The sequence below is a fragment of the Melozone crissalis genome, unplaced genomic scaffold, assembly GCF_028551555.1.
Source record: "Melozone crissalis strain CALT ecotype California unplaced genomic scaffold, PUWL_Pcris_2 ptg000063l_1, whole genome shotgun sequence".
NCBI lineage: Eukaryota > Metazoa > Chordata > Aves > Passeriformes > Passerellidae > Melozone > Melozone crissalis.
The window spans coordinates 7348726-7373354 of NW_026535841.1; the positions used below are offsets into that span (position 1 = coordinate 7348726).

The 24629-nt window shown below is 42.8% G+C and overlaps 1 protein-coding gene across 1 annotated transcript; it reads left to right on the forward strand.

Annotated features, from left to right (window-relative positions):
- The first annotated feature begins 6282 nt into the window (after positions 1–6282).
- On the forward strand, positions 6283–23449 carry UBE2L3 (ubiquitin conjugating enzyme E2 L3). Its single transcript, XM_054289098.1, has 4 exons — positions 6283–6357; positions 14679–14774; positions 18012–18198; positions 21130–23449. Exons 1-4 carry the CDS (start codon positions 6331–6333, stop codon positions 21282–21284), a joined length of 465 nt encoding a protein of 154 aa, XP_054145073.1. The 5' UTR covers positions 6283–6330; the 3' UTR covers positions 21285–23449.
- Positions 23450–24629: the final 1180 nt, after the last annotated feature.

Below are 24629 nucleotides of genomic sequence, written 5' to 3' on the forward strand. Positions count from 1 at the left end.
AGGGACGCGGGGGTCTCGTTCCTCGGGCTCTGCTGCCACCTAATGGTGTCCCCACAGCCCGAGCCAGCCTCGGAAACCGCTCCCTGCCAGGGCTCCGGTTCTGTTCCCTTTTCCCCTTTTTGTTCGATAAACAGGGGCTCAGGGGCTGGCTGACACAGCCGGCAGTGAGGAACAAAGGGAAGCTTTATGCCAGCAGTAAGGTGACGTTTCCTGCATTCTGTACCTCGCTGTAAAACACCTAAGGTGCAAAAATTGAAAAGTTTCTAAAAGCACCTTCTAAATTACTGATAGGGCTTTAGGTACTTTAGGCAGGCCAGAAGCCAGACCAGCTCCTGGGCAGTGTGGATGTGCAGGATGGCGCTGGCACTCAAGTGACTTCACACAAATCAGTAGAACCCACACTAGACCTTGTCACTTTTCATCTGCAAAATCCCCTTCTCATCAAAGAGATTCATTTGTGAGTTAACTGTGAAACTAAACACAGTGCATGGGCAAGATAACTCTCATAAGGTTTTACAAGTTTATCCTTCACTAAATAGTGGGTTTAGAAGCAAATGCTGAAAAACTACAAGAAATATGTTGCTTCAAGTAAGCCTGTGTCACAAGAAAGCCATCTCCAACACTCATGTTTGCAAAAACCAAACACAAAACACATTTGTATCTCAAACCAAATATTGAGATAGATACAAAAACCAACAATGCTTCAACAACTAGTAAATCTTCCACTGTTTTAAACAAATAAGCATGTTAAATAATGTTATTTCAATTTAAATATTTGAATGTTCACTTATTTTAAAATACTCCACATAAAATGTAGCTGTGAGCCACCCTGTATACCATTCTTTTGGAAGATCCTTGGGCATTGTTAGCAGCTGATACACAAAGTGTTCACTGGTGATGAGTAGTTGGAGTAACAAATCCCATTGGTGCTGAGTTTTGCTCCTGCTGCTCTTGGTTAATGAGTCATTTCACATCTTGAGGTCACACTTCCACTTTTGCTCGTTGCTGAGGGCTGAGTTGCAAGCTTTGAACACAGAGCAGTGGACCTCTGCCTCATGGCATGTACCTTTCATCAGGGTACACAGCATGTAAATAATTGCTGCTTGGCATCCAGGTGACCTCTGTTGAAACAGGGTGATGCTCCTAAGTGTTAAATATTTTGGACCTATTTGGAAGTCTCTCCCTACTAGGATGCTGTGCTGCCTCTAACAGTAATTTCATTTTCATATTACACTTTGAAGTAGAATTTGGTAGGTATGACTTTTCAAAATTCAAGTCTTCAATCGCTGCTTGAGCCTCTGAACTGTCTGGCTATAGAAACCACATTTAATATCTACCCAGGCAGCACAAGTGGAGGCTCCCAGCCAACAACAATACTTCTTCCAAATTGTTTGACTAAAGTGAGATTTCTTGGATAAGGTACTGACACTTGATTAAGGGGAATCTCTGTATCTCCAGGTCTATCAGCCAACACAATGACACAGATTTCTTTGTCAAGACCATCCCTTTTTCCTCCATTGCTCATGCTTCTGCTGCAAAATCTCACTTCATGATCTGCATTCTGCAAGAGCTCCCTTGGCAATGGAGGCTCAATGTCACCATGTCACCCTTTGAAACTTTTATCACACTAGAGGGGACCTGTTCTCCTCTGCCCTCTGCCACCTCTCCCTCAAATCGACCATCCTCATCCAATCCTCAAAGGCTGTAAGCCACTTCTGCAGTAGTTAGAGAAGCTCTACTTCAGGGTGCTCCTTAGGTCCATCTTAGCCATGTTGAGCTAAGAATACTCCAAATTTTGCAGCCTATTGCCTTGGAGACTCTGGGGTTAAGGAACACTTGTCTGTTACTGATTCCAGTGTCTCAGTGGCTTCATGTGAAAGGAGTCAGGACCTAATTGCCTTGAAAGGGATCTCATGTCACAACCTGTCTCCTTCTTCCAGCTGCTGGGCAGGAGAAGCTGTTCAGGGTCCTTGTGCTGCTTTGCCTCCTGCCACACTTTGAGAGTTTCCTGCCCTCCAAGGCAGTTCTTATTTTGAAGAACACTCCATAGTCCCTCCAGGTCCCTTAGGTCTCTCTGGAGGTGATTGTCCCCAACTATCACAGCTGTTCAGGGTTTTTTCAGAGAGAAATGCTCGTTTTCACTGTGATATTCAGAGTTTCTAGCATCATGGGACCCTGTCTCTGATTCAGGCTGATAGAAGCTAATAAAGCATGAATAGAAAGGAGCATAAAGTTCATGGTGTTATTGTTGTAATACTTTGTACATTCCCCTCTCCATCTCTAGACCAGTTTCCAGCATCAAAGGAGACTTAATGCATTTAGTTTTTATTAAGAAATATTGCATTCAAGGGAAAGGCATCTGTGCAGGACAGAATCACTTTAATAACATTCATGACACACAAAATGCAGGAGGAAGACAATGTGTTTATAATTCTACAATAGATACTTACTAGACAGAACAAATGTCAGATGACAATCATCATACATAATTAATTGCTTTAAAATGCTTGCCATTAGAGATCTAAGAGACTGGAAAGACAAGAAAATCTACATAAAACTTTAAATTGTTGGCAAGGAATAAAGGATGAAGGATTGTCAACAGAATAATAAATTATGTCTTTTTTTTAACCATTTTAGATTTAACAATTCCAATGGAGAGGCATATAATTATTTAAGGCTTTAATAATTTTTTACTCTTATCTTTTTACCTTTTTCCCTGCTCCTAGAGATTCATTTTGCCCTTGTGGATTACTGATCTTTTTGATGTATTTTCCAGGTATTGGAACCCATTTGAAATCTGAATTCTGTCTGTATTCTGGAAATCATCCTATCCAAGGAATCCTGAATGTCTGAAGTGTCCAGCTGGACCAGAGCAGAGGCCCACCTGTGCCACCCCTCTCTCACTGTCCATGGCAGGGGAGGATGGTTCATTTAGGGACCACCATGCAAGCCAACAGTCTGTCACCTTACACTTCCAGGTATCCATAATTATCACCAAGCACTAATTGGAGATATTAGATGATTATTCCATGCCTATTCTCTTCTTTAATTCATGTATAGACCTGTTACCTAGTTTGACTAGTTTCCTTTTGAACCTGCTGACTGCTGCCTTTACTACAGCCTGTGGTAGGGAGTTCCAAGCATGAATTACCTGTCTCTGGGCAGTTTGTAATGCCTGAGCAGTCTCTGTGTGTGTACCTTCATTCCAGTCTGACAAATAACAGCTTCATATCATCTCAGCCCCTGCCTTTATGATTTCATAAGCCTTTAACATAGTTTCTCAGCCTCCTCCCCTGCAGGTGGAAGAGCCTCAGCCACTTTAATCTCTCTTAGTACATCACTGTTGCACTCTCTTGATCACCACCTCTGCCCTTCTCTTTCCCTTCCCTGGTTCTGTTGTGCTGTTCTTGTGGTGTAGTGACATCTCCCACTTGTAAGCACAATGCGGGGGTACCAAGGTTTCATACAGCAACCAAATTCTTCTTATTCTTTCCTCTTCCCTTCAGTTTTCATGAGGTTTGTTTTCTTTCAGATGGCCATTTCATAACAGCAAAGTAGCCAGGAGAATTTTTTTCTAAAGTTTTCAACCATTGAGCTCTTGCGGCTCACTTGTTCACAAAGTCTGTTTGCACAGTTTCTTTTTTAGAAGTGGAACAGTTATGTTGCTTTAAAAAGTGGAAATGTGATAGAAAGTTATCTTTGGCAGAGGGCAGGCATAAGTATAGTGTCCAATCTTTTGAAGATATTACAGGACAAACACTAAAACCTGCATTCTGGACACTCTTAAGTGTCAAGTAAAATAATGGATACAACCTAGAAACCACACCAAAAGGCAAGTTTAAAAATGCAGAACCATCTTCCAAACTATGTAACAAATGGCCTGGGTTTTGCTGCTGACAGAAGAGTACGAGGTATAATTGATGAAATTCTGTCTGAAAAGAAATTCCTGCTGCTTCTCCAGGACTGTACAGCAGCGTGTCCTGACTCAGGAAGTGGCACCCAGGTGAGAGCCTGCGCTGGGAGTACGACTGCAGTCCTTGCTCATGCACAGTGTGCACAGGAGTGAGGCACCATCAGATCTGCTCAGGCACTGGCAGGATGCAGGGTATTGGCAGCAGCAGTGTGAGATGTGCCCAGGTCTGGGTAAACTTCTCAAACACTGCTGTAAGAAATGATTTCAACATTCAGTGTCCATTAGTGAGGACAGCTACACTCAACACCAATTTCTTAAGAGCTGGTTGGGCTGTTGTTGGTTATAGTGTGGGTGGTATTTTTGTCTTGTTAAAGGAAATGCAGATTATCTTATAATTATCCCAGTTACTTCTGACACTCTCTTACAAGCTGTAAATTCATGGATTAAAATTACAGATAGTAATTTCAGAGTTCCCTGTGGTGCTTCTAATACTCTCTGGTGTTTGGTGGCTCTGTGTCTCAATGCAGGTATAGAAGAGGGACAGAATAATTGTATTTTGGGGGGAAAAAATCTTTAGAGAACATACAAAGACATATGGTAGTCTTGGAAAACTATGTAGTCAAATAAAGATGAGCTGAAGATATAAATAGAGTTTTGGCAAATAAAGAAATCAAGATAGTATCTGGAGCAGCTTGTTTTTCATATTTGTAGACATCTGGATAATCAGTTGTAGGAACTCTTCTTCCAAGTTACCATGGTATCAGATTTAGGTATTTATGCATTTCACAATCATAGAATCTGAACCAGTTCTTTTACCAGAAGTCAGCATTTTTAAATCTTCATCACCAGCATCCCACTTCAGCAGCACATCAAGAATCCTCAGAGAGTCTCTGCAGCTTCTGGTTTCTCACAGCCTGTGCCTGCCTGGCACGTGTGTAACTCTTCACCCAGCCAGCACAGGCTCTCTTTGCATCTCTCCACTACTTCCCCATGAGGGTCTGCCTCTTTCAGCTTCCTCTGAGTCCATTTTCCTGGAGTAAATTGAATGCAAAAATCTTTACATATCTAATAGAATAAAGTTATCATGATCATCAACTATATTTAATAACTATTTACAAACTGTTTCATAATATGCATATGAAGTAGGTGAGGATTAAGGTGTTTCTTATAGGTGCAGTATAGCTTATTTCATTAACAAATGTTGATTGAGTTTTGTAGCAATAAGCACTATATTAATGTAAATATTGATTAGCAAATAGCTTATTCAAGAACTAATTTTAATATTATAATTCTGTGCTCCATAATTAAAAACTTCTGTTGCATTTTTTCAAGTTTTTGAAAGCTGTAATAAGCATGACATTTCCTTTTTCAGGTTGTATAAGTCTGTAGAGTTTATTTTAGAGCTCAGAACTTTGTTGGTGATTTCTGTAGAACAAGTGTTAGATCAAGTGAGGACATGAACTGACACAAGGGTGGGGAAAAGGGGAATTGAGGCCACACATCCAGCAGTCCTGGAATAATTCCTGAGTACATTGGGTCAGTGGACAAGGTTTTAGGGAGCAAGTCAGGTACCTGAACATGGATGTCTGGTGGCATTTTAGATGTGATGTAGTAACTTATGTCCCATGTCCATGTAGTAACGTAAATCCGCCAGGCCTGTGTCTTGGATACCTGAGGACACCTGCACTGCTGCTGGATCCTGAGCATCAGGGCTGGGAGCAGCTACAGTAAGAGCTTAGGGGCTAAAAGCACATGGCAAAGGGCAAAGGGCAAATGGCAGGACTGAGGGCTACTGACGGTGCATTCCTGCTCTCCCCCAGCACTGTTGTGTCACAGAGCACGGCAGGGCTGAGGCTGCTCAGGGAGAGGCAAGGCCAAGGGTGCTTTCATCTGAGACCAGCGGAGCTGAGGGTGGTTCTGTGGTCAGATGGCTCTTGGAAAATCGCCCTTCCCTCTCCCTTCAGAGTGCCTGAAGAAACTGAGAAATAAGGCTTGTGTGGGTTCTGAAGAGAACGTGGGCTTGTTTGAGAAAGCCTGTGGCTACAGGTGGTTGGAGTCCCCGCCGAGGAAGATGGCATCGAATTCGAGGGATGCACAGTAAATAGAAAAAGGCACAGCGATACTTTTAATTCAGTGATTGATGATTGAAAAGGCACCACCGAGACCTCAGGGCGGCGGGGGCCGGGCCGGGCCGACCCGAGCACAGCCGAGTGCAGCCGAACCGGGCTGAATTCGTCCGGTCCGGTCCGGTCCGGTCCGGTCCGGGCCGAGCCGAGCCGAGCCGAGCCGAGCCGAGCCGAGCCGAGCCGAGCCGAGCCGAGCGCACGCTCCGCCCCCCGCGCCCCGCCCCAGGAAGCGCAGGGTTTAGCGGCCGGCCCGCGCCGCGATGCATTGTGGGGCGCAGCAGCAGAGCCAAGATGGCGGCCAGCAGGAGGCTGATGAAGGTAACAGCGCGGGGCAGGGCCGTCGGGCGGGCGGCTCCGGCTCCCGCGGCCGCCCCTCCGCCCCGGCCCCCTCCGGCAGCGCGGGGCCGCCTCCCCCGCCGTCCCCCGGCGGGGCGGCCTCCTCCGCGCCCCTCGGCGGCGCCCCGCGCCCTCACGGCCGGAGCGGGAGCAGCCGGCGGTCGGGCCGCGGCCGTGAGGGGCCGCGCCGCCCCCCCGCCGCCGCCGCCCCGCGCTCCGGCAGCGCCCCGCGGAGCCGGCGGCCGCCCGGGGCTGGGCGGGGGCGCCGGGCGGGCGCCGCGGGCCGCCCCGACCCCCTCGCTCGGGGGGCTCCAGGGTGACTAAGCAAAGAGGAAGGGACGGGGGAAGGAAACGCCGCCGCCCGGGGCCGGGGCATCCCCGGGGCGGCGGGAGGGCTCGGCGGCCCTGCCGGGGAGGCCGCGGCGGGGAAGCGCCCTCTCCTCCCTCCCTCTCTCCCTGCGGGGGGAGGTTCGCCGCTCCCCCACGCTCGCCCCGGTGAGGAACCGTCCCCAGGCGCCCGGGGATGAAAAAATTTCGTTTTCGTTGTTTCGGAGAGTAACCTCTTCCTCGTATGAGTAAGAGGTTTATCACACAGAAACACGGACCGGGGTTCAGAAGTTTCTTCATTCGCTGCGGACGTGGTAATGTTTTTGTCTTCACTCTTATTTGTTCTGAACCGTGGATGATACTTGGAAATGGAAACTCGGCCCCGGCTGGGCTTTTACCAAGAGCACGTATAGTTTATGGTTAAATACCACTCGGGATTGTGTTTCTCGTTATTTTCTTTGAGGAAGAAGGTGCTTTGTACAAGGAAAATAGTAACCATTGCCCCCAAAGCACACAAATTTATTTTATGTGCTGTATATAATTGCCAATTAACATTCTAAACTGTAAGCAGCGAGGTTTGCCTAGGACGCACTACATAGTGGCATAAAATTTATTCATCTGTAAAATGCTGTGACAGAATCCAGATTTGCATGTGAAGTGCCTGTGGGGAAATCAATGGACTTTACAGGACAGTCCTGGGAGGTAGAGGGGAAAGACCCCATAACTGTTGAGCAATGTTTCAGCCTTATTTAAAAACCTGCCCCTGTGGGGTGCAGAGTAACCCTCCACTGGGATTTAACAGATTCTTGGGTGATTCTGTTAAATTTAATCCTTTAATACCAGTTTTACAGCTGGCTTCAAGGCCCTGGACCCCAGTAGGGCTGGGATTTCACCCGGACGTGTTCATGGCATGTCCTGAAGTTGCATTTCCTTGATGTGCAGATATATGAATAACCACTATAACTCGGGTATTTTAGAGGAAACCAGTAGCTCAGCAGTGCTTCTATAAGACTCATTTTGTTGGTTTAAATGTTCTATGGAGCATTTAAAAATGAAATAGTAGATAGTGTGCAGTGTCATTCATATATATTAAAAATCAGTAGGTGTAAACCTTTAATTGTCCTTAAGGATCCTGGTGAGATGGAATTCATTTTTTACTTCATTTTTGGTAGCTCTATATTTTCTCAGGGCTTTGTATTATAATCACCATGTCTGTTGGTGATTGTATTATATTACACCAAGTCTTTATACTCAAATAAGGTTTCCCTTAGTTTCAGACATAAGATTAAATGCTTGTTTACTGTTTTTGTAAGGCAGTTTTTCTTCTTGTTCTGAAATAATGCATGAATTGTTCAAAAGCACATCACTACTACTCTAGTAGGAATAATATATATTTTCTATTTTTTGTTTATTTAAAATAGAAAATACAAATCTCAAAGGCAAGAAAAATGGTTCTTAATATTTTTAGTGCCTCTTGCTTTTTAGCCTCCCTCTTCATTTTTACTATACTTGTGAAACATTAGGATTTCAGTCTTTCACTAAAATACACTAAAAAGGAGTTTTGATAATGTGACCTTATTTTCTAGAAAATTGGTGTGGCAGTTGTTTTTTGGAGGGAGTGGTGTGGGCATGCAGGAGACATTGATAACTTACCTCTTCTGTTTTCACTTTTGTTTCTGTTGCCTAACACGCGTGGGTTGTTCGTGTTTGTGTGGGTTTTGTGCAGTTGAGGAGCTGTGGGCTGCTGTGTCCCACAGCTTGCAGAGGCTGTTAGATCAGCACTCCCTGCCTGCTCCGGGGAGTGGAGCAGCCCAGGAGGCCCTGGCTGTGCCATTCATCTCGGCAGGAACAAAGTGGAGCTCTCGTAGGGATGATGTCATCGGGATTGCTGCAGCATGATGTGAAGGTCCAGGCTCACGTGTGTGTCAGCCTCAAATGACTGCTAAAGTCCCATGTTCACAGGTCCACTTTAAATCAAAGCCTTTCACTGTTGGAGTTTTGCAGTTAGGAAGAGTCTTTGGGGTCTCTTTGTCAGGGTCTTGGAATGATGAGTGGTTATAACTAAAGGAAATAGGGTTTTTCCCTGTGTCAGTCAATTACCTTTAAAATAATTTAGGATAAGCATTAACTGTCTTTTCTTCGAGCTAAATAATCAAGCTTGTCTTTGATAAATGAGACTAAGCCTTAAACTTTTTATAGTTACATAAAATTAAGCAATTCCAGTTTCCTTAAGGTCTTGCCAACATTTTGAAGTACTGCATTTTTTCTGGACTCAAGTCATGCATCATAGTTATTCATATTAATCACCATGGCTCAAAGAGACTGGGTGCAGTACATCCATAGTAACTCACTGCTGCCTGTGGCAAACTGGGAGCCGTGTCCTGCCCTTTGCCACTTGGGGAAGCCATTTGCATCTTCAGTTCACAAACCCCTGTGTGAAACAAACATTACAAATTTTGGTACCTTGAACTTGTACCATTCAATTTTAAACATGAATTCAGGTTATAAAGACAACAAGATTGGCTTGTTATCTGAGGGTGTGTTTGAACAAATCACCTTCCCTAGGCCAAAGAGCTTTTTTATGGCCTCTTTTTGCTGAGCTTTATCCCATCAAATGGTGCCACCTCACTGAAGTCTTGTCCCCTGATTCACAGCAGAGGTGTGCCCTTCCAGGAGTGCACTCAGCATAGCAAAAACGTGAAATAAACATGGCTAGTGACTCATATTCCAGTGACATCTGAGGTGGAGGTTTGAGCTGTGAGCCACCATTACACCTTTTCAAAGAGCCCCAGTTGTTGAATCCTGGCTCCTTGTGAAACGTGAGCTCTGGAATGAAGCTGTGTTTGTCAAGGTGTGGTGTTGTGGACAGTCAGGGATAAAACACACAAATATGGAGTGATGATATTTAGGAGAGGATCTAAGGCTTCTCTTTGAAGGGGGTACTGGGCTTTATGGCACTTTCTCATAGAAAGGGAATTGTCTCAGGCTGTATGATGGGGAACACAGATCTCCCAGAGAAGTGCCAGAGACTTCAGGGAAGGCTGTGCCCAGTTGCCACCTACTGACATGAAAGAGGCCGTTCCTCATGCTGGTGCTGTGTGAGAGGGGGTGCCCAGGGAAGCTGCTCTGTGCTGGACACTCACAGTCCCTGCAGGGCTGCTGCTGTGTGGGGCTGGGCTGTGCCTCCCACGGGGGTCTGGGTGCTCCTGGAGAAGGCTCTGCTGCCCCAGTGTGGGGCTGGGCCTTCCATGGGCACTGCCTGGGATGGAGCTCGGGTGTCTGTCACATCCATGCTTTGGTTCCCTGGCTTTTACATGTTCAAAAGCATCTTTAGCAATAGAAATTGAAAATGGATTTAAAGAGTAAATAACACTTCACATAGGAAGTGAGAGATGTTGACAATTATTTTAATTTTATTGTTTTTACTCTGCTTCCATAGTTGCATAGTCAAACATTTATGCAACTGTTGAACTCCTCCATGATAAAACACAAACATGGGACCACACCCAGGTAGGTGGCCTGCAATCTCCAGGATGCTGTGGTCCTGTAAACACTGTAGTGCTCCCAAATAAAGGGGTTTTAAACAACTCTGATACTTGAAAAATAATTCTAAATTGATCCAAGCTTCAGTTCTTAGTAACAAGGGAAATACGGGTTTGAGCAACATGTGATTGTCCTTAGGCAGAAGTGAGAATGTTGATGCATTTTCACTTTTTGAAACTGAGAATTGACAAAAGGATTTTTAATTAAATTGAAATACTTTGCCAAAAAGTAGAATTGCTCAGTCAATAAGATGTGAGTATACAGGGTTGTAAGTTGCAAAGGAAACTTACTGCTGACTCTTAAAAGAACTGAATTCTGTTTCTGTTTTTGCTTGGATTTCTGATGGATTTTTTGGTGTGGTAGAATCAGATTTTAAGGTGTTTTAAGACTTCTCTGTACTGTTAATCCAGAAAGTGAAACTGGCCAGTTCCTGATCAGTGTTTCTGATCCTGTTTGACTTAAAGGCATTTTTTAGAGAATGTATTCATAAACAGATAAATAAGTTGTAATAATGATTTAGGGTTCTTTCAGGAGGCTTTTGGGGTTTTATTTGTGAATTTAATATTCACAAATTAAACCCAGTATTCTGGGCTTGATGCGGCACTTACTCCAGTCAGTATGAGCTCTTACACTTATTCCCACATTCTGGGATTGCACTCTTACAAGTATTTGCTTTCACTGCATCTTCCTGTCTGGCTTGGGTTTTTAGGGAAGTCCCAAAACTTGAAAGATGCGTGGACAGAACAGTTACAGGGTTTTAAAAGATTTAGCTACATTTTAAGCTGATGCTGCTTTTCTTTCTACTTTAAAACATTTAATTTTTGATTTGAACAGCCCCAATGATTACACAGTATTGAAAATTACAATTTTAAACCTTGAATGGTTATATATGAGAAGTTGTATGTACTTTCATGAATACCTTCAGCATTATAGGTTTGAAGATCAGGTACCACCCCTGAAACAGTGTTTTCTCCATTTCATGTGCTGTGTGTAACATTTTGTCTGAACATTTCCAAATTACAAACATCATGTCTCAAGAGAGCCCCATGAACATTCAGACATTTCAGTTTTTCAAGTGGATAAACCAATGCAGCAAGGTCACATGCAAGGTTGATAAAGGAGTAGGGAATGAAGATTGATTTAAATTCTTTCTGCAGTCATCTAACCTTTAGTTACGCTCCTCCTGTGCTCCTTTAATTATGTTACTTGACAAAATTAAGGGGTGGAGGACAAGAAAAGGAATTAATCTATTTACTGTCCGCCTAGACTCATAAGTATTGCTTTGAAATAAATATCTGGACTGTATCTTTTTACCTCAAAGTAGTTTTTGTCCCTTTGGAGTTGCTCAAGCCTGTGTTAAAGGTATTGTTAGCTTTTAATCTGTGATGCTTGAAAGTATTCAGTAGCTCATTCACTTTTTTAACAGCACTGTATACTGCAGTGCCTGCCTGCGTAGCCCTGAGGCAGTCAGATCTTTATTATGGGTTTTGGCAGTTGCCAGAAGGAAAAAAACCCAAAACAACCTCCCCTCACACCCTAAATTGTGCACGGTGACGGTCCTGCCACTCCTGAAGGCACGGCTTGGGCAGTGTTACACCGCCCTTGTGGGGAAAAGCTGTTTGTGAACACCTCCAGCACGGACTGGGTTTATTTGCAGTGACTTACTGACACACTCCTAGTATGAGAAAAGTAATTTGTAGTACAGATTTCAGTGTGAGCCCGCGGTTCAGGTGCGGGCCCTGCTGAGGTGGCTGCATTGTCGCTGTGTGAGGACGGAGCTGCTCTGCCCCTTCATCCCCGGCTGTCCCTGCCCAGCTGCCGGCTCCTCCCGCGGGACAAGGGACAGCACGGGCCTGACACACCCCTCATTGCCACAGCTTTGCTTTTGGACCTGGTTTCCTGCAAAGGCCTCTCATGACATTTTAAGGAGGAAGATGGTCTGAATAATTTTTGTTTGGTTCTTTCGTGCCTCTGTACTGTTTCATTCCCTCTCTCATATGGTGGACTTGAGAAAAAGTGGGAAACAATTTGCATATGTATTTTAGCTTTTCATTGATGGCATACAAAGTTTTACAATTTTATAATAATCTCTGTATGGGATTCTTGCATTTCTTAATTCACTATCCAATTTTTTAACCTGAATCTAACTATAAAATGTAGGTGTTTAATTTTCCATCAATGTGAAGCTACACTTTTCTAATTTGTTGTGTTCGTTTAATAACATACCTGAATTATAGAGTCATAGTCCTTCTTTTTTTTACATCTGGACAGTTGTTCTCTGGGCCAGCAGCAATACAGTGCTGTTGTCTGAACCTGGGACAAAAGCTCCTGGAAGCTGCAGTCCCACTGGGCATAATGGGGGAGATTTCTGTCATATGCATAATGTTTTTGCTATAGTAACTAGAAATTAGTCTAAACCCATTTTCCTTGCCTTCTTTTAGAATGAAGGCACTGGTGATGATGCACATTTATTTATGCTTAAATACCTACTGCTTGGTTAGCTTATGTTGTTCCCAGTGTTTGATGTGTTGTATCTAGTGTGGAATGGAATTTATTCCTTTTACATGCTGTGGGCAGTGCTTTGCCAGTGCCTCACAGGTCTGTGTGTGACAGGAGTGAGCAGCAAACTCAGCTCAGAGCAGGTCCCTGCCCCTGTCAGGACCTGCCCAGCTCTCCCTGAGCTGCTGCTCTGTGCAGGAGCACTCACAGTGAGGCACCGTGGGGATTTGCACTCTGAGTGATGGGAAAGCACCTCTAGAGCTGCAATCATAAAGGTTATTTTCTTTTGAATATTTTGGGTTGCTCTCTATCCCTATAAATATGACTCATGGGATTATTGGGGGGGTTGTGTTTTCCTGCTCTAAGGAAATAGGATAATCCTCTTAGCTCTTTAAAAAAACCACCCAAACTGTCTGTGACATTGCATAAATCGAGCAGCAGTGGAATTTGGGGATTAATCCATGGGTCTAGACTAAAAAGTCAGTGTTAGTGTCATGAAGATAGTGGTAGGCATCAATGCAGTTTCCAAGGCTCCAAGGTTAAACTCCTGTGTTCAGAGTGTGCTCTTGCTTTAGTAGGTCCAGGGGTAGGAATATAAATGTTCATTTGCTGATATGTGGCTGTTGTGATTTTTGTTTCACTTGCATCTGGAATTCTCACTTTCTCTTTGGGTTTTATCATGGTGCTGCATTTGTGCAAGAGGTTACTGCAAGTATTAAATCTGCCAGTCAAGTGCAGCAAGGTTTGATCCAAGATGAACAGGGAGCTATTTTGGAAGACAAACCACGGACAGCACTTGTAGCAGGAAAGCTGATTGGTTTTGTTTTTCATTGTGTAGTGTCTTTCCTTTTAATTGGTGGATTTATCGTAATTATATCCAGCCTAATTTTGCCAGACACCTGCACCCAGTGCAGAGCTGAGCACTGTCAGAGCACCCCAGTGCTGCTGTATAAGCAACATTTTCCCTAACATATGCAGCCACCAGGCATGTGATGCAGTTTTGAAAGCACTGGCAAACTTTTATGTTTTGCTGTGGATGATTTTTGAATTCGTATTTCATTAAATTCTCTTTAAAGATAAAATGGCAGAGTTCAACCACAAAGGACTGTAATTGTTGTGGAGGAAATAAAAGTGGAACCTTGAGGTGTTTCTTTTGAGGTGTTATGAAATACTCCAGGAAGCAGTCCCTACAGTAGGGCTTATATGTCATTTTAAACATCAAAATGCTGAAATACTTATTTTGGTGATACTTGGTTCACAAACTGATTAAAAATAGTCTTCCTGGTGCAGGAAGATAACCTTGCTCAAGACTGATACAGCTTTAAAGAGAGGAATCCTAATGTGTACTGTGGGCTTTGAGGTACGAAACAGAGAGAAAGCTGAATCTTTTCAAGTTACTGCTCTAAACAAGGCTTGATTGATATTTTCCTGGGTTTGGATCAATTTAAGCTGTTCATGCAGGAATTTGCTCATTTTCAGTTGAAATAATTGGCCCGTTCATTGGATTTATCCCTGTTTAAAACTATTATGAAATAGTTCTTCCAAATCACTGCTCTCCTCCACACAAGCCCTAAGATGCATTTTATTTCTGCACCTCACAGTGTTGTCAATAGTCTGTTACCAGAGGCACTGATTTACATTTGAGATAAACTACATTTAAAAATTGTTTTAATACTTCTGCTTCATTGTGTCTATAATGATTTTAATAACAAGACATTTTTGTGTTTTCCTCACATATCAGAAAACAAGAGTTTTAGTATCTCATCTCAGAGAATTTTACATTTTATAGGTGCAAAATTTTATTTCCTATTTGTGTGGGTTGCCACACCACTAATTAAAGAAAACCACATTGACCTTTAAGCATTTTGAAAAATTTGAGCATCTTGCTTAATGCAGTTATTAACTTACACTTAACACTTTGCTTTGCTTTTCAGGAGCTTGAAGAAATTCGCAAATGTGGAATGAAAAACTTCCGTAATATCCAGGTTGATGAAGCTAATTTATTGACCTGGCAAGGGCTTATTGTTCCTGTGAGTATAGACTGTTCCTTATGAGCTTTAAAATAAAATGAGGATCGTTTGTATCTCATAAATCCAGAGCTCAGCAGTGCTGCTGGTGACCATGAAATAATTTTTTTATTGTGGGCCTGGGCTGACACTGGGCTGCAGGGAGAGGTGTTGGAAGGGGAAGCAGTGAAGTTTGGTTTTACATTAAGCCTAAAGTACAAAATCTGCATGATCATAGGAAAAAGGATGTACGAAATACTTTTACTCCTTAATATGTATTTTTTTTAATTTACTGGGTTTATTACTAGGATAGCGCTGAGTATTGGGAAAAATTTGATGCAAGGAAAAGGTTTGGATTTTCTGAAGTGAGCTCTTTAAAAGAAAATAGTATCTTTGTTTAGGCATTAGTTAGTGCCAAAATAAACTTATATTACCTAATTTTTTTAAAAGCACTACAGTCTTCTTAGGGAATGTTTGATTGAAGCAGATAACCGTTTTATTAGTCAAATAGAGAGGGATTTGTTATAAGAGGAAAGCAGAAAATGTGAAGTGTTGATTTCTTGGCTGAAAGTCACTTGGATTTTCACCTCTTGTGTTTCCCACAGCTGTGGCCCATAGCAGTGGGAAATGGCTGGCTTGGTTCTAAGAGCTATTTTTAGTCTGCAGCAATAGGGGCTGGGCCATGGGGGCAGCAGTTGTGGTTTTCTGTGGGTGGTGCCAAAAAGCCTCCCCAAGCAGTGCAAGTCTGTCTTTTTATTCTATGAGTAAGACTTTGAGCCATCTCTGCAGTGCCTGTGCCTGGTTAGTCAGAGGCTGCTCTGGAGCTCACATGGCCCAGCTGAGGTAATGGCTGGGTGGTTCCACTGTGAATGCTGTGGAATACATTCAGTTTGCTGCTTGCTTATGTGCCTGCAAGTGATTCCTTGCAGTGGCTGACACTGCTCCTGCGAACAAAGCAAGTGGGATCTGACACTGAAATTTGACAGAGCTGTGGAACAACTCCCTTTAATCAGTCACTTTGTGGTTCATGTGTAACAGTTTAGTGCTTTGATAACACTTTGAAGCAGTATAAGGTTGGTAAATATGAGTAATAAAACAAACAAAATACTTGTTTACTCCTGTTAAGATGAGGAATGTGTGGTGTACAGCAGCTATTTTTAACAGTTTCTGCTCGACTGAGGATCAGCATGGTGTTTGTTTTGCAGAGCTTTGCAGCATCACAAGTGTTTAAATGCTGGTGCAGTGAACTGTGCTCCAGACCTGCCTTTTGATTTGTAATATGTCCTCTTACAGGGGAAATAGCCTCAAATTCCCTGCTGTTATAGGGAATTTTGTTATTAAATTACACTTTCTATAGTAATTTCAAATTTGTTTTTGTGTTCAAAGAGTAGTGGAAGTTTTTATTCTGAGGTTATGCTATAGATATTTCAGTGTTTCTGTCTCTTTAGCTATTTTTGGTACCAGAGTTGATGGCTTATAAATGCAATACATGAGCTTGTTGAAAGTTAAATTTTTTTCTGTGTTTTTGCTTCACATGCTGTTACCATTTTAGCAGATGTTCTGACTTAGGGTTTAAAGACACATACTTCAGTAGGACTAACCAGTTACTGATTATTAAATGCTATAACTGGGCATTTCCTTGTCAGCTGCTTAATGAAGGCATGAAAAATAATGCTTATTATTTTAATAGTGTTCACACAGAATTACTGTGAAAGATAACATAAAGGTGAGCTGTAAAGCTTCAAAAGCTCCTGTTTGTAACACATTTTGCTCTTCAGAACAAGTGTTAGTTTGTAAGGGTGTTCACTCAATAGAGAAGCAAATTGAAGATAGCTGGTCAACTTCTTTTCCTGTTCTAAATTGTAGAATGAAGTAGTTTGTGTCCTGTGGGTGGCCAAGGTACACTATTTGTTTGATTTCAACATCAAAACAAGACTGTAGCCCAGGGTCTTTGCTCATGTAAGAGGCACAGTGAAGAAAATGGATGTTTTTAAGGCAGGTCACTTCTTGTGTCAATTCACTGAACATCCTCACAAATTACAGCACATGATGAGGAAAGAACAATTGAGCTATGGGGGAAGAGGGCAGTGACTGCCTTAGCTGTCACCACCACCACAAGCTATTGGTTCAACTTCCAAAGCCTAGGATTGCTTGGGTAAAAAGTGATTTTAAAGCTGCTCCAGTTGCTTCTCCCCCTGAGAGAAACTGTGCTGTATTTCTTACAGATACACAACCAAATTCTTCGCATGGATGAGCCTAAAATTTAATGTTTTCTGTTGACAAATATTTTAATAGAACACTCCTCACCCCCAAGTATTGATAAATTCTGGAGTGGAATTGATTGCAGGGAAGGGTCTGGTTGCTAATGAAGAATGTGTGTGATTATACTTTACACCAACTGGAAACTCTCATGCTTTGATTCTTGTTCTCAGAGTGTTTGGAAAGGCTTCATTCCATAGTTACTGTTTTCAGTGCAGAATGGGATTTTCATAGGCTTTAAATGTAGCAGTGTTTATTTTTGTTCTGCCTCTCTTGTGCAGTATCTGAAGCATCAGTATCAATAGTCTAACAGGTTTTTCTTAGTGAAATTCTGGGCATTGTTTTTTCTGTTTGAGCATGAAGAACTGCTTTGCTCACTTCACAGTTCTCTCATCCTGCTCCTTCAAAACTGATCTGATAAGAGTGGGTGCTAAAACTGCATACAAATTCAGAATGTTCTCATCAGCAAACACAGTGAATATCTATCTTTAGTACCAATGAATGCTCAGCAGATTTTTGTGTAGTCAGCACAAAAACAATCTCGAAACATTTAGGGAGATCTGACAAACCAAATTGCTTTGCTGTTCATGCCACCATGTTGTGAGACACACAAAATAACTGTTCAGAAACCCACTTCCCTTGTCAGGTTTGCTGTTTGTGTCTTGTAAGGCTTTACTATGTTTTTTGAAACACAAAACTACTTACTAGAGAGGGCCTTGAGTTTGATGTAAATGGAGCTGGATGCTTTCTTACCCATGGAAATGTCAGAAATGTGGGACAATGGCAACCTGCTTTTTCCAGGGTGGATGCAAATGTGCAGCTTGTATGGCCTTTCACATGGGTTTTGATGTTTCCTGACACATAAACCTGGCAGTAGTGTTGGTAAAATGCCTTTCAAAGAGGTCATTGAAGAGATCAGTGAAATCCAAGTCTGTGGATGCTGCTTTTCACTTGTGTCCATCGGCATGTGCCACATTCTGACATTCTGCCTTCTTGTTGCAGGACAATCCTCCATATGATAAAGGAGCCTTCAGAATTGAAATCAACTTCCCAGCAGAATATCCATTCAAACCTCCTAAGATTACATTTAAAACAAAGATCTATCACCCTAACATCGATGAAAAGGGGCAGGTTTGTCTGCCAGTAATTAGTGCTGAAAACTGGAAGCCAGCAACCAAAACTGACCAAGGTAGGACTCCGTGTGGAGAAAGAACTGGGTATTGAGAAACTTTGTAGTGTTTGGATTTAAAGATAATAATGTTTCACTTGTCAGTTTCCCAGTGCTCTGAGGGATATTCATTGTAAGGTTTGTGTCATGAATCATGTGTTGAGCACAGTACAACTTGTGGAACTTCATTTTGTTACTGGAATGGGAGGTACTGGCACTGAAGTGGCATTTCCACCTCCAGGAAACCACAAAACTCTTCATGACTAAGGAGTTTATTGAGGAAGTGTCCTCAGCATACTTTAAAATTTTGCTGGTGGTTTGTGTGGAGGTTATGCTGTGTTGCTTTTTAAACAGTGACTTTAGAATCCAAAGCTGTTCAGTAAATTCCTGGATGTTTGAAAGGCAAGGTCTAAAACCTCAAGGTTCTGTATATTTTATAATGTGCCATGTGGTTCAGTGATTTGAACATATGGCTTGAAATATCATGCGAGTCATAAACAAAATCTGAGAAGATACTACAGATTAACTTGTAGTTCTTAAAAGATCATTGCTGTCAGACTTGCTGTGTAGAGTGTCTTTGGTAAGAATCTAAATATTGTAAGGGAAAAAGTTTTGTCAAGTTCTGTGGCAGACTTAAGTGTAATATAAGTAAGGTTTTTCCTGTTGTTGCTTGCATCAGGTGTTGGAGTGAGAACTCTGTGTTGTCTGGGAGGTGATGATTAGTTGGGTATTAAGCTTTTATTATTATACATGTAGAAAGCAAACATCCTTGCAAAAAAATGCTTATTTTTAAAGAGTATTAATTCAAATGAGTAGCAGTTTAGGGCAGTGCTAGAGCTCCAGTGACACTGAAGTATCTTGTTCCATAAGAGAAAATACTTTCCCCTTCCAGGCTCTTCTTAAAGGTTATTTTCACATGATCTGTGTTCCTGATAGGAAACAATGCTGTATTTGAGATATTTTTTTCTGTTTATCCCTGTGTGCTAAAGAAGGTACTTCTGGTTTTGTGGTCTGCCCAAAGACAAAACAGGAAAATTGCAGTTGTTTTAGAAGAGGTGAAACAGCTGAATGTTGGTGAATGTGGAGGTGGCAGCAGAGAGAGCCTGTGAAATAGGACTGCTGAGAGCTTAGATCTGTTGTACATTTATCCCTGATTTTACAGGACAAAGGCCCTCAGGAGAGAGGAGATGGAAAGAACATGTGGAAGGTTTCTGTTCTGTCCTGTCCCACACCTGAGCAGCTGTCCTGGTGCTATCAGCCTTTGCTAGTTAACTAAAGGACTTACATGTCTCTACCCAGCTTGAAAAACAAGCTGTCATTAGCTGGAACTACTGAAATGATTGTTTGCATGCAGAAAATAGTCAGTGTCTCCCTGAGAAGTAGCAACTCCCTTTTTATCTGAGAGACTGAATAAAAGCTGTGCTAAAATCAGAATTTGGAACCAATCCTGGCTATCAAAATATTGCAGATCTCTCATGGTCTGCTGTGTTGTGTTTGTTTGTCTTAACTCTTTCTTCAAGTTGTTTTAATGTCAACATCTGTTGTTACTACATGGCTGTATGAACCTGTGACAATGTTACTAAACCCTGCTTAAATGTCTATTCCTTTTCCTTCAGATTGCTTTTCACTGAAAAATCACTCCTAGTTTTTCTCAATTAAATAATGTGACATCATTAGTACAGCATCCAAGTGATTGGTTTTGCTCACACAGGTGTCAAAAAAGTGAAGCAATTTCATCATAAATCACTAACTTACCTTTTGCATACTAAATGTCCATCTTACTGCTGCACTTTTTGTTAATTTATGCTCAATATTAAAAACAACTGTTCATGGCAGGATAGTTTTCAAACTCTGTGGCTATTGAGGCAGCTCCTGTTCTGCCAGGCCTGTTTTTTCTGGCTTGTTACTGTTTTTAAGGTTATTGAACACACATTTTCTCTGCAGTGTTTTTGCATGCTTTGCTCAGTGAGAAGGGATTGCCCCTCAGTGTTTCTGCTGTTTTCAGCAATGTGATGGCAGTTGTTGTAAGGCAGGACTGGTGAGTTACTGTGAAGGAAGCTGGTATCAATTCTGTATTCCTTAGATAGTTTGTTGCAGTTTAAATTTGGATTTGTGGTAAGAAATGCTTTTGTTTAGCAGTTTAGAGACAAATTTTGGATTTGAGTGTGGCTTTGAGTATTAGTTTTGAGGATCAGTGCCCCAAACAAAGCCACTCTGGAGTGACCAGCATTGTAGGAACTTGCATTCCTGCCCAGAGAAAAATGTAGCAGTGAATGGCACTGTGGGGTGTGAGGTTCACTGTGTAAATGTCAGGTGCGCTTCCACTTCCTGAAGAGTGACTTTTCTTTGGAAAGTGACAGGGACATTGGTGACACTGCTGTGAGCACCTTGCCACTCTCACCCCGTGGTTTGCCCAGTACATTTCTACTGGTGGCTGCCTTGGGAAGTTGAGAGTGAAGGGAAGACATGCCTGCTTTTCATAGATGTAAGAATCCCAGGGAAATAAAGCTGGAAAAAAGGGTTTCCAGAAGAGGGTTGGTCACAGCTGTGTCCCTGTGACAGGTGCTGGGAAATGCTTCATGGTGCAAATTCCATCTTCACCAAATCCCTTCAGGGAACCTGTCTGAGGACTTCCATTCGTTCTCAGCCATAGGAGAGGATTTTAGCTGGGATGCCAATTACATGGGAGATGATTTGTAGTGCACTTTGGTCTCTATTCATGTTGATTTTGTTTACAAATACGATTTTCTGGTGTTCATTCATGGTCATTGAGCTAAATCTTGGCATATCACTGCAGCTTACTCACGCCCTGTGCTTGAAAAGGCCCGAGATTTATGGGGATGTATTGAAATGCAGTTAAAGCTCTTTCCTTACAGGGGAATTTTGCTTACATTTTGATTTTGAAAAATTACCCATCTAAGTCTCTGACTGTATTTATACTTCTTTTGACAGTAATCCAGTCCCTCATAGCACTGGTGAATGATCCACAGCCCGAGCACCCCCTCCGGGCTGACCTAGCTGAAGAATACTCTAAGGACCGTAAAAAATTCTGTAAGAACGCTGAAGAGTTTACAAAGAAATATGGTGAAAAGCGACCAGTGGACTAAAATCTGACACAAGTGCTGTCAGCAACCTATGATAGAAGATCGGAGCAGTGCATTTGAGACACCCCGTAAAGCAGGACTCTATGGAAAATTGACAAGTGCCACCTTTCGGTGTGAACTTGTGGCTGTTACTAACTTTCTACAGTTTTCTTAATCAAAAGTGGGCTAGGTAACCTGTAAAGAAAGGATTAAAATTTAAGATGTTCTAGTTCTGCTTTCTTTGTTTAAAAATCACTGCTTCAATATACTTTAAAGTATGCTGTTTTCTTTTTCTTGTCAGAATTTATCAAAAATATCTTAGACTTATATTCTGCCCTTAAATTGAAAAGGTTGTGGCTGTCATTTCTTATTTTTCCTTGCAGTTCCCACTATCTTGAGTTCATTCATTGAATTTTAATCCCCTCCTCAAAGTGATGTCTTAGGAAAAATATCCCAGTTCCGGCAGAAAATGATTGAGTGTTTGGCAGTTTCGTTTACTTTTCTTTCTAAATGTTGCACTGTGCTTTGTGGGACTTGTTGCAAGTTCCCCTGAACTTCAGTTTGTAACATAATAAACAAATTCCAACCCACAAAACCAATCAGAAATAATGTCTGGGTCTGATGTAAATCTGGCCAATGTCTATTAAACGGGGAAACCCAAGTTTTTGTGTGCATCATTGAATTAGAATACGGCTTAAGTTCTGCTCTTGGAAAACTTTGGAAAAAAAATCTGTAGCAAACAAGTAGTAGAATGTGATTGCAAACTTCCTTCACTTCTGTCTTTAATACCTATGCAGAGTAGTGGCAAACATGCACAGAACAACATTGCAACCAATCCAGGAGAGTTCCAGAAATCGGGGACCAAGAGGTACCAAAGTGACAAACTATCTTTTGAATTTCAAATCATTATTTTGGAAACGTTAATTTTGAATTCAAGAACTAAATCTGACAGCACTGCTGTCTTCTCAGAACGTTTTCCCTCAGAATGCGTCAGGAGCATCTGTGTTTGTGGGAGGGCCCTGGAGCTGTTCCCAGCCCCAGCACGGCTGCCAGGCCGGGCCTGAGCACTAAGGTGAGGCAGAGTGTGCTTGGCTGCTGCTGCTGCTGGGTTCAGCACAGGGGCAGGGCTGCAGTGAGTGCTCAGTGTTAGTCTGTCCATCAGCTTTGCAGGGGCTGCAGTGAGTGCTCAGTGTCTGTCTGTCTGTCCTGTGGCTGCCCTGGGGCACTCCTGCGCATGCTGAGGGAAAGGACAGGGAGCCTTTCCCCTCAGAGCTGAGCATCCTTTGCCTGTCTCTGCTGCTTCTGCTGCCTTTCTTCCCCAGCTCAGAGCCTGATCCTAGCTCCACAGTCAAACTGCCACACAGTCAACCTGCTGTCTCCCCTTCTGCAGCTGGGCTCTGCTACTGAGTGAATGGATTATTTCCAGTAATCCATCGGTATCTGGGAGCACATATCATTTCGATGTGCAGGAAGCTGAGTTGAAATAACCCTGACACCTAGGTGGTTGCCTGTCCTCCTAAATTCAGTTTTAATACAGCCTCTGCCTTTGCAACCTTTCAGAACTAGCGTGTCAAGCAGTAGATCTCTCTTGGTTTTAATGTCTTGTGTATTTGCTATTTCCTTATTTGTCCCTCTCCTCTGGCTTTCATTTCCAATTTAGTGTAAACAATGACAGCCCAGTACCTCACCTCTGTTGAAAGTAAATTTTTTTATGAGTTAGGGAGCTAAGAAATTTTATGTTTAAGTGTTCTTAGACAGATTCTTTGGCAGGTAAATAAAGTTAAAACACATTCACCTTATTTACGGAAACTTGCATTTCCTAAGTGTTTTCAGGCTTGTGAGAGCACTATTACCAAATTTTCACATCTTTGTGTCTTCATTTGCAGAAAGTTGGTACTGATTTTGTTTCGTTCACGCTCACTCGGATTCATAATAAAATAATGCCAAATTATCTGTCAAACTGAAGTGTGTAACTTCTGCATCACCCGAGTCACTGTACCTTTGATCATGTCTGTTGGCATGGAAACTTACCATCCTCTAAATTTTATTTGAAACAAAACTGTAGCACTAGTTTGCTGCCCTCGTTGCTACTCAATAGTTACTCTGTGGTTGTAAAGCCTCTCAGGTCAAAGACTGCGCCGTCTGCCTGGCTGTGACCGGATGCTGCGGGAAGGGACGGAGGGGCAGCCGCTCCCCTCCGGCTGCAGAGCTCACACGAAGACAGATCTCGCTATCAGTTCTCTTGGTGTGCTCTTCATAGTCCAATTGCTAAACTGTGAGACGTGTAAACAAAGTGCTGGCGCGTGTCTGGGGCAGCCTCTGAACAAAGGGATCCGGCACCTGTGTGGCTGAAGGCTGAGGAGGAGAAATCCAAGTGCGAAGTCCTAGGATAACTCAGGAAATCAAGCTCTTGTTCTCTCTGGTTCCCTAAGCCATGCTGAATTTTAAACGTGCAGTTGAGCATCCACAATGAAAGCAGCGCACTGGTGTAACTACACCCAGGAGTACTGGTATAGGCTTTCTGCAAGTCCATTCTGCTACCCTAATAAAAATTGCTCTCAAAGGCTTTGTGGCATGGTTTTATTTTCACAGAGGTCTGGGAATTAACTGGGCTTGTAGTAGTGGTTTAATTTCAACTTGGGTTGTCTTTAAAGCTTTCACAGAACTACTGAGAAATTTCCTTATCTCCCTATATTTTATGCGATTGAAAGGTTCCCTACTGAATAGTCTTTTAGTAGTTCATTGTTCATTTTACTAATTAAACGTAAATTTGGGGTTTAATGCTCTTCATTTAAAAATAACGACTTTACAAAATCTGTTTTTCACAGTACGGCGCTCGGGTAAAGGCTGCCCTCAGCTCTCCAGTGCTCAGCTGCGAGGAAGTGCATGCAGAATTCCACAGGTGTGCAACGTCCTGATGGGTGCGGTCAGAGCCAATCCAGCGCTTAGAACGTGAGGCAGTTGAAATGTTTATAATAAGGTTTAGAAGTATCCATGAGGACGCGGTGACAATTCCGTCCCCGATGGAGCCCTGCGCTCCGGCAGCGGCTGCAGTGCGGCCCGGGGGGCGCGGGGTGGCGCTGGCAGGGGCGGGCGCGGGGCTGTCCCGGTGCCCCCCGGCAGCATCGCCAGGGTGACGCCTGCCCTGCTCTCACCCGGCCCCGGCTCAGACGTCTAAGGCATTTCTATGATACAGGAAAGAACCGGGAAAAATATTTTCTACCGCATCCTTGATGTTTTTTCCACTTGTACAGGACAGAAACTTCCTGACGTGTTATAGGAAAGGTCAGACAGTTCCCATTAATGATAGAAAGGGAGCCCTTCCAGCAGTGTGGGAGCAGACAGGGGAGTGGGCTTAGTTCACTCACC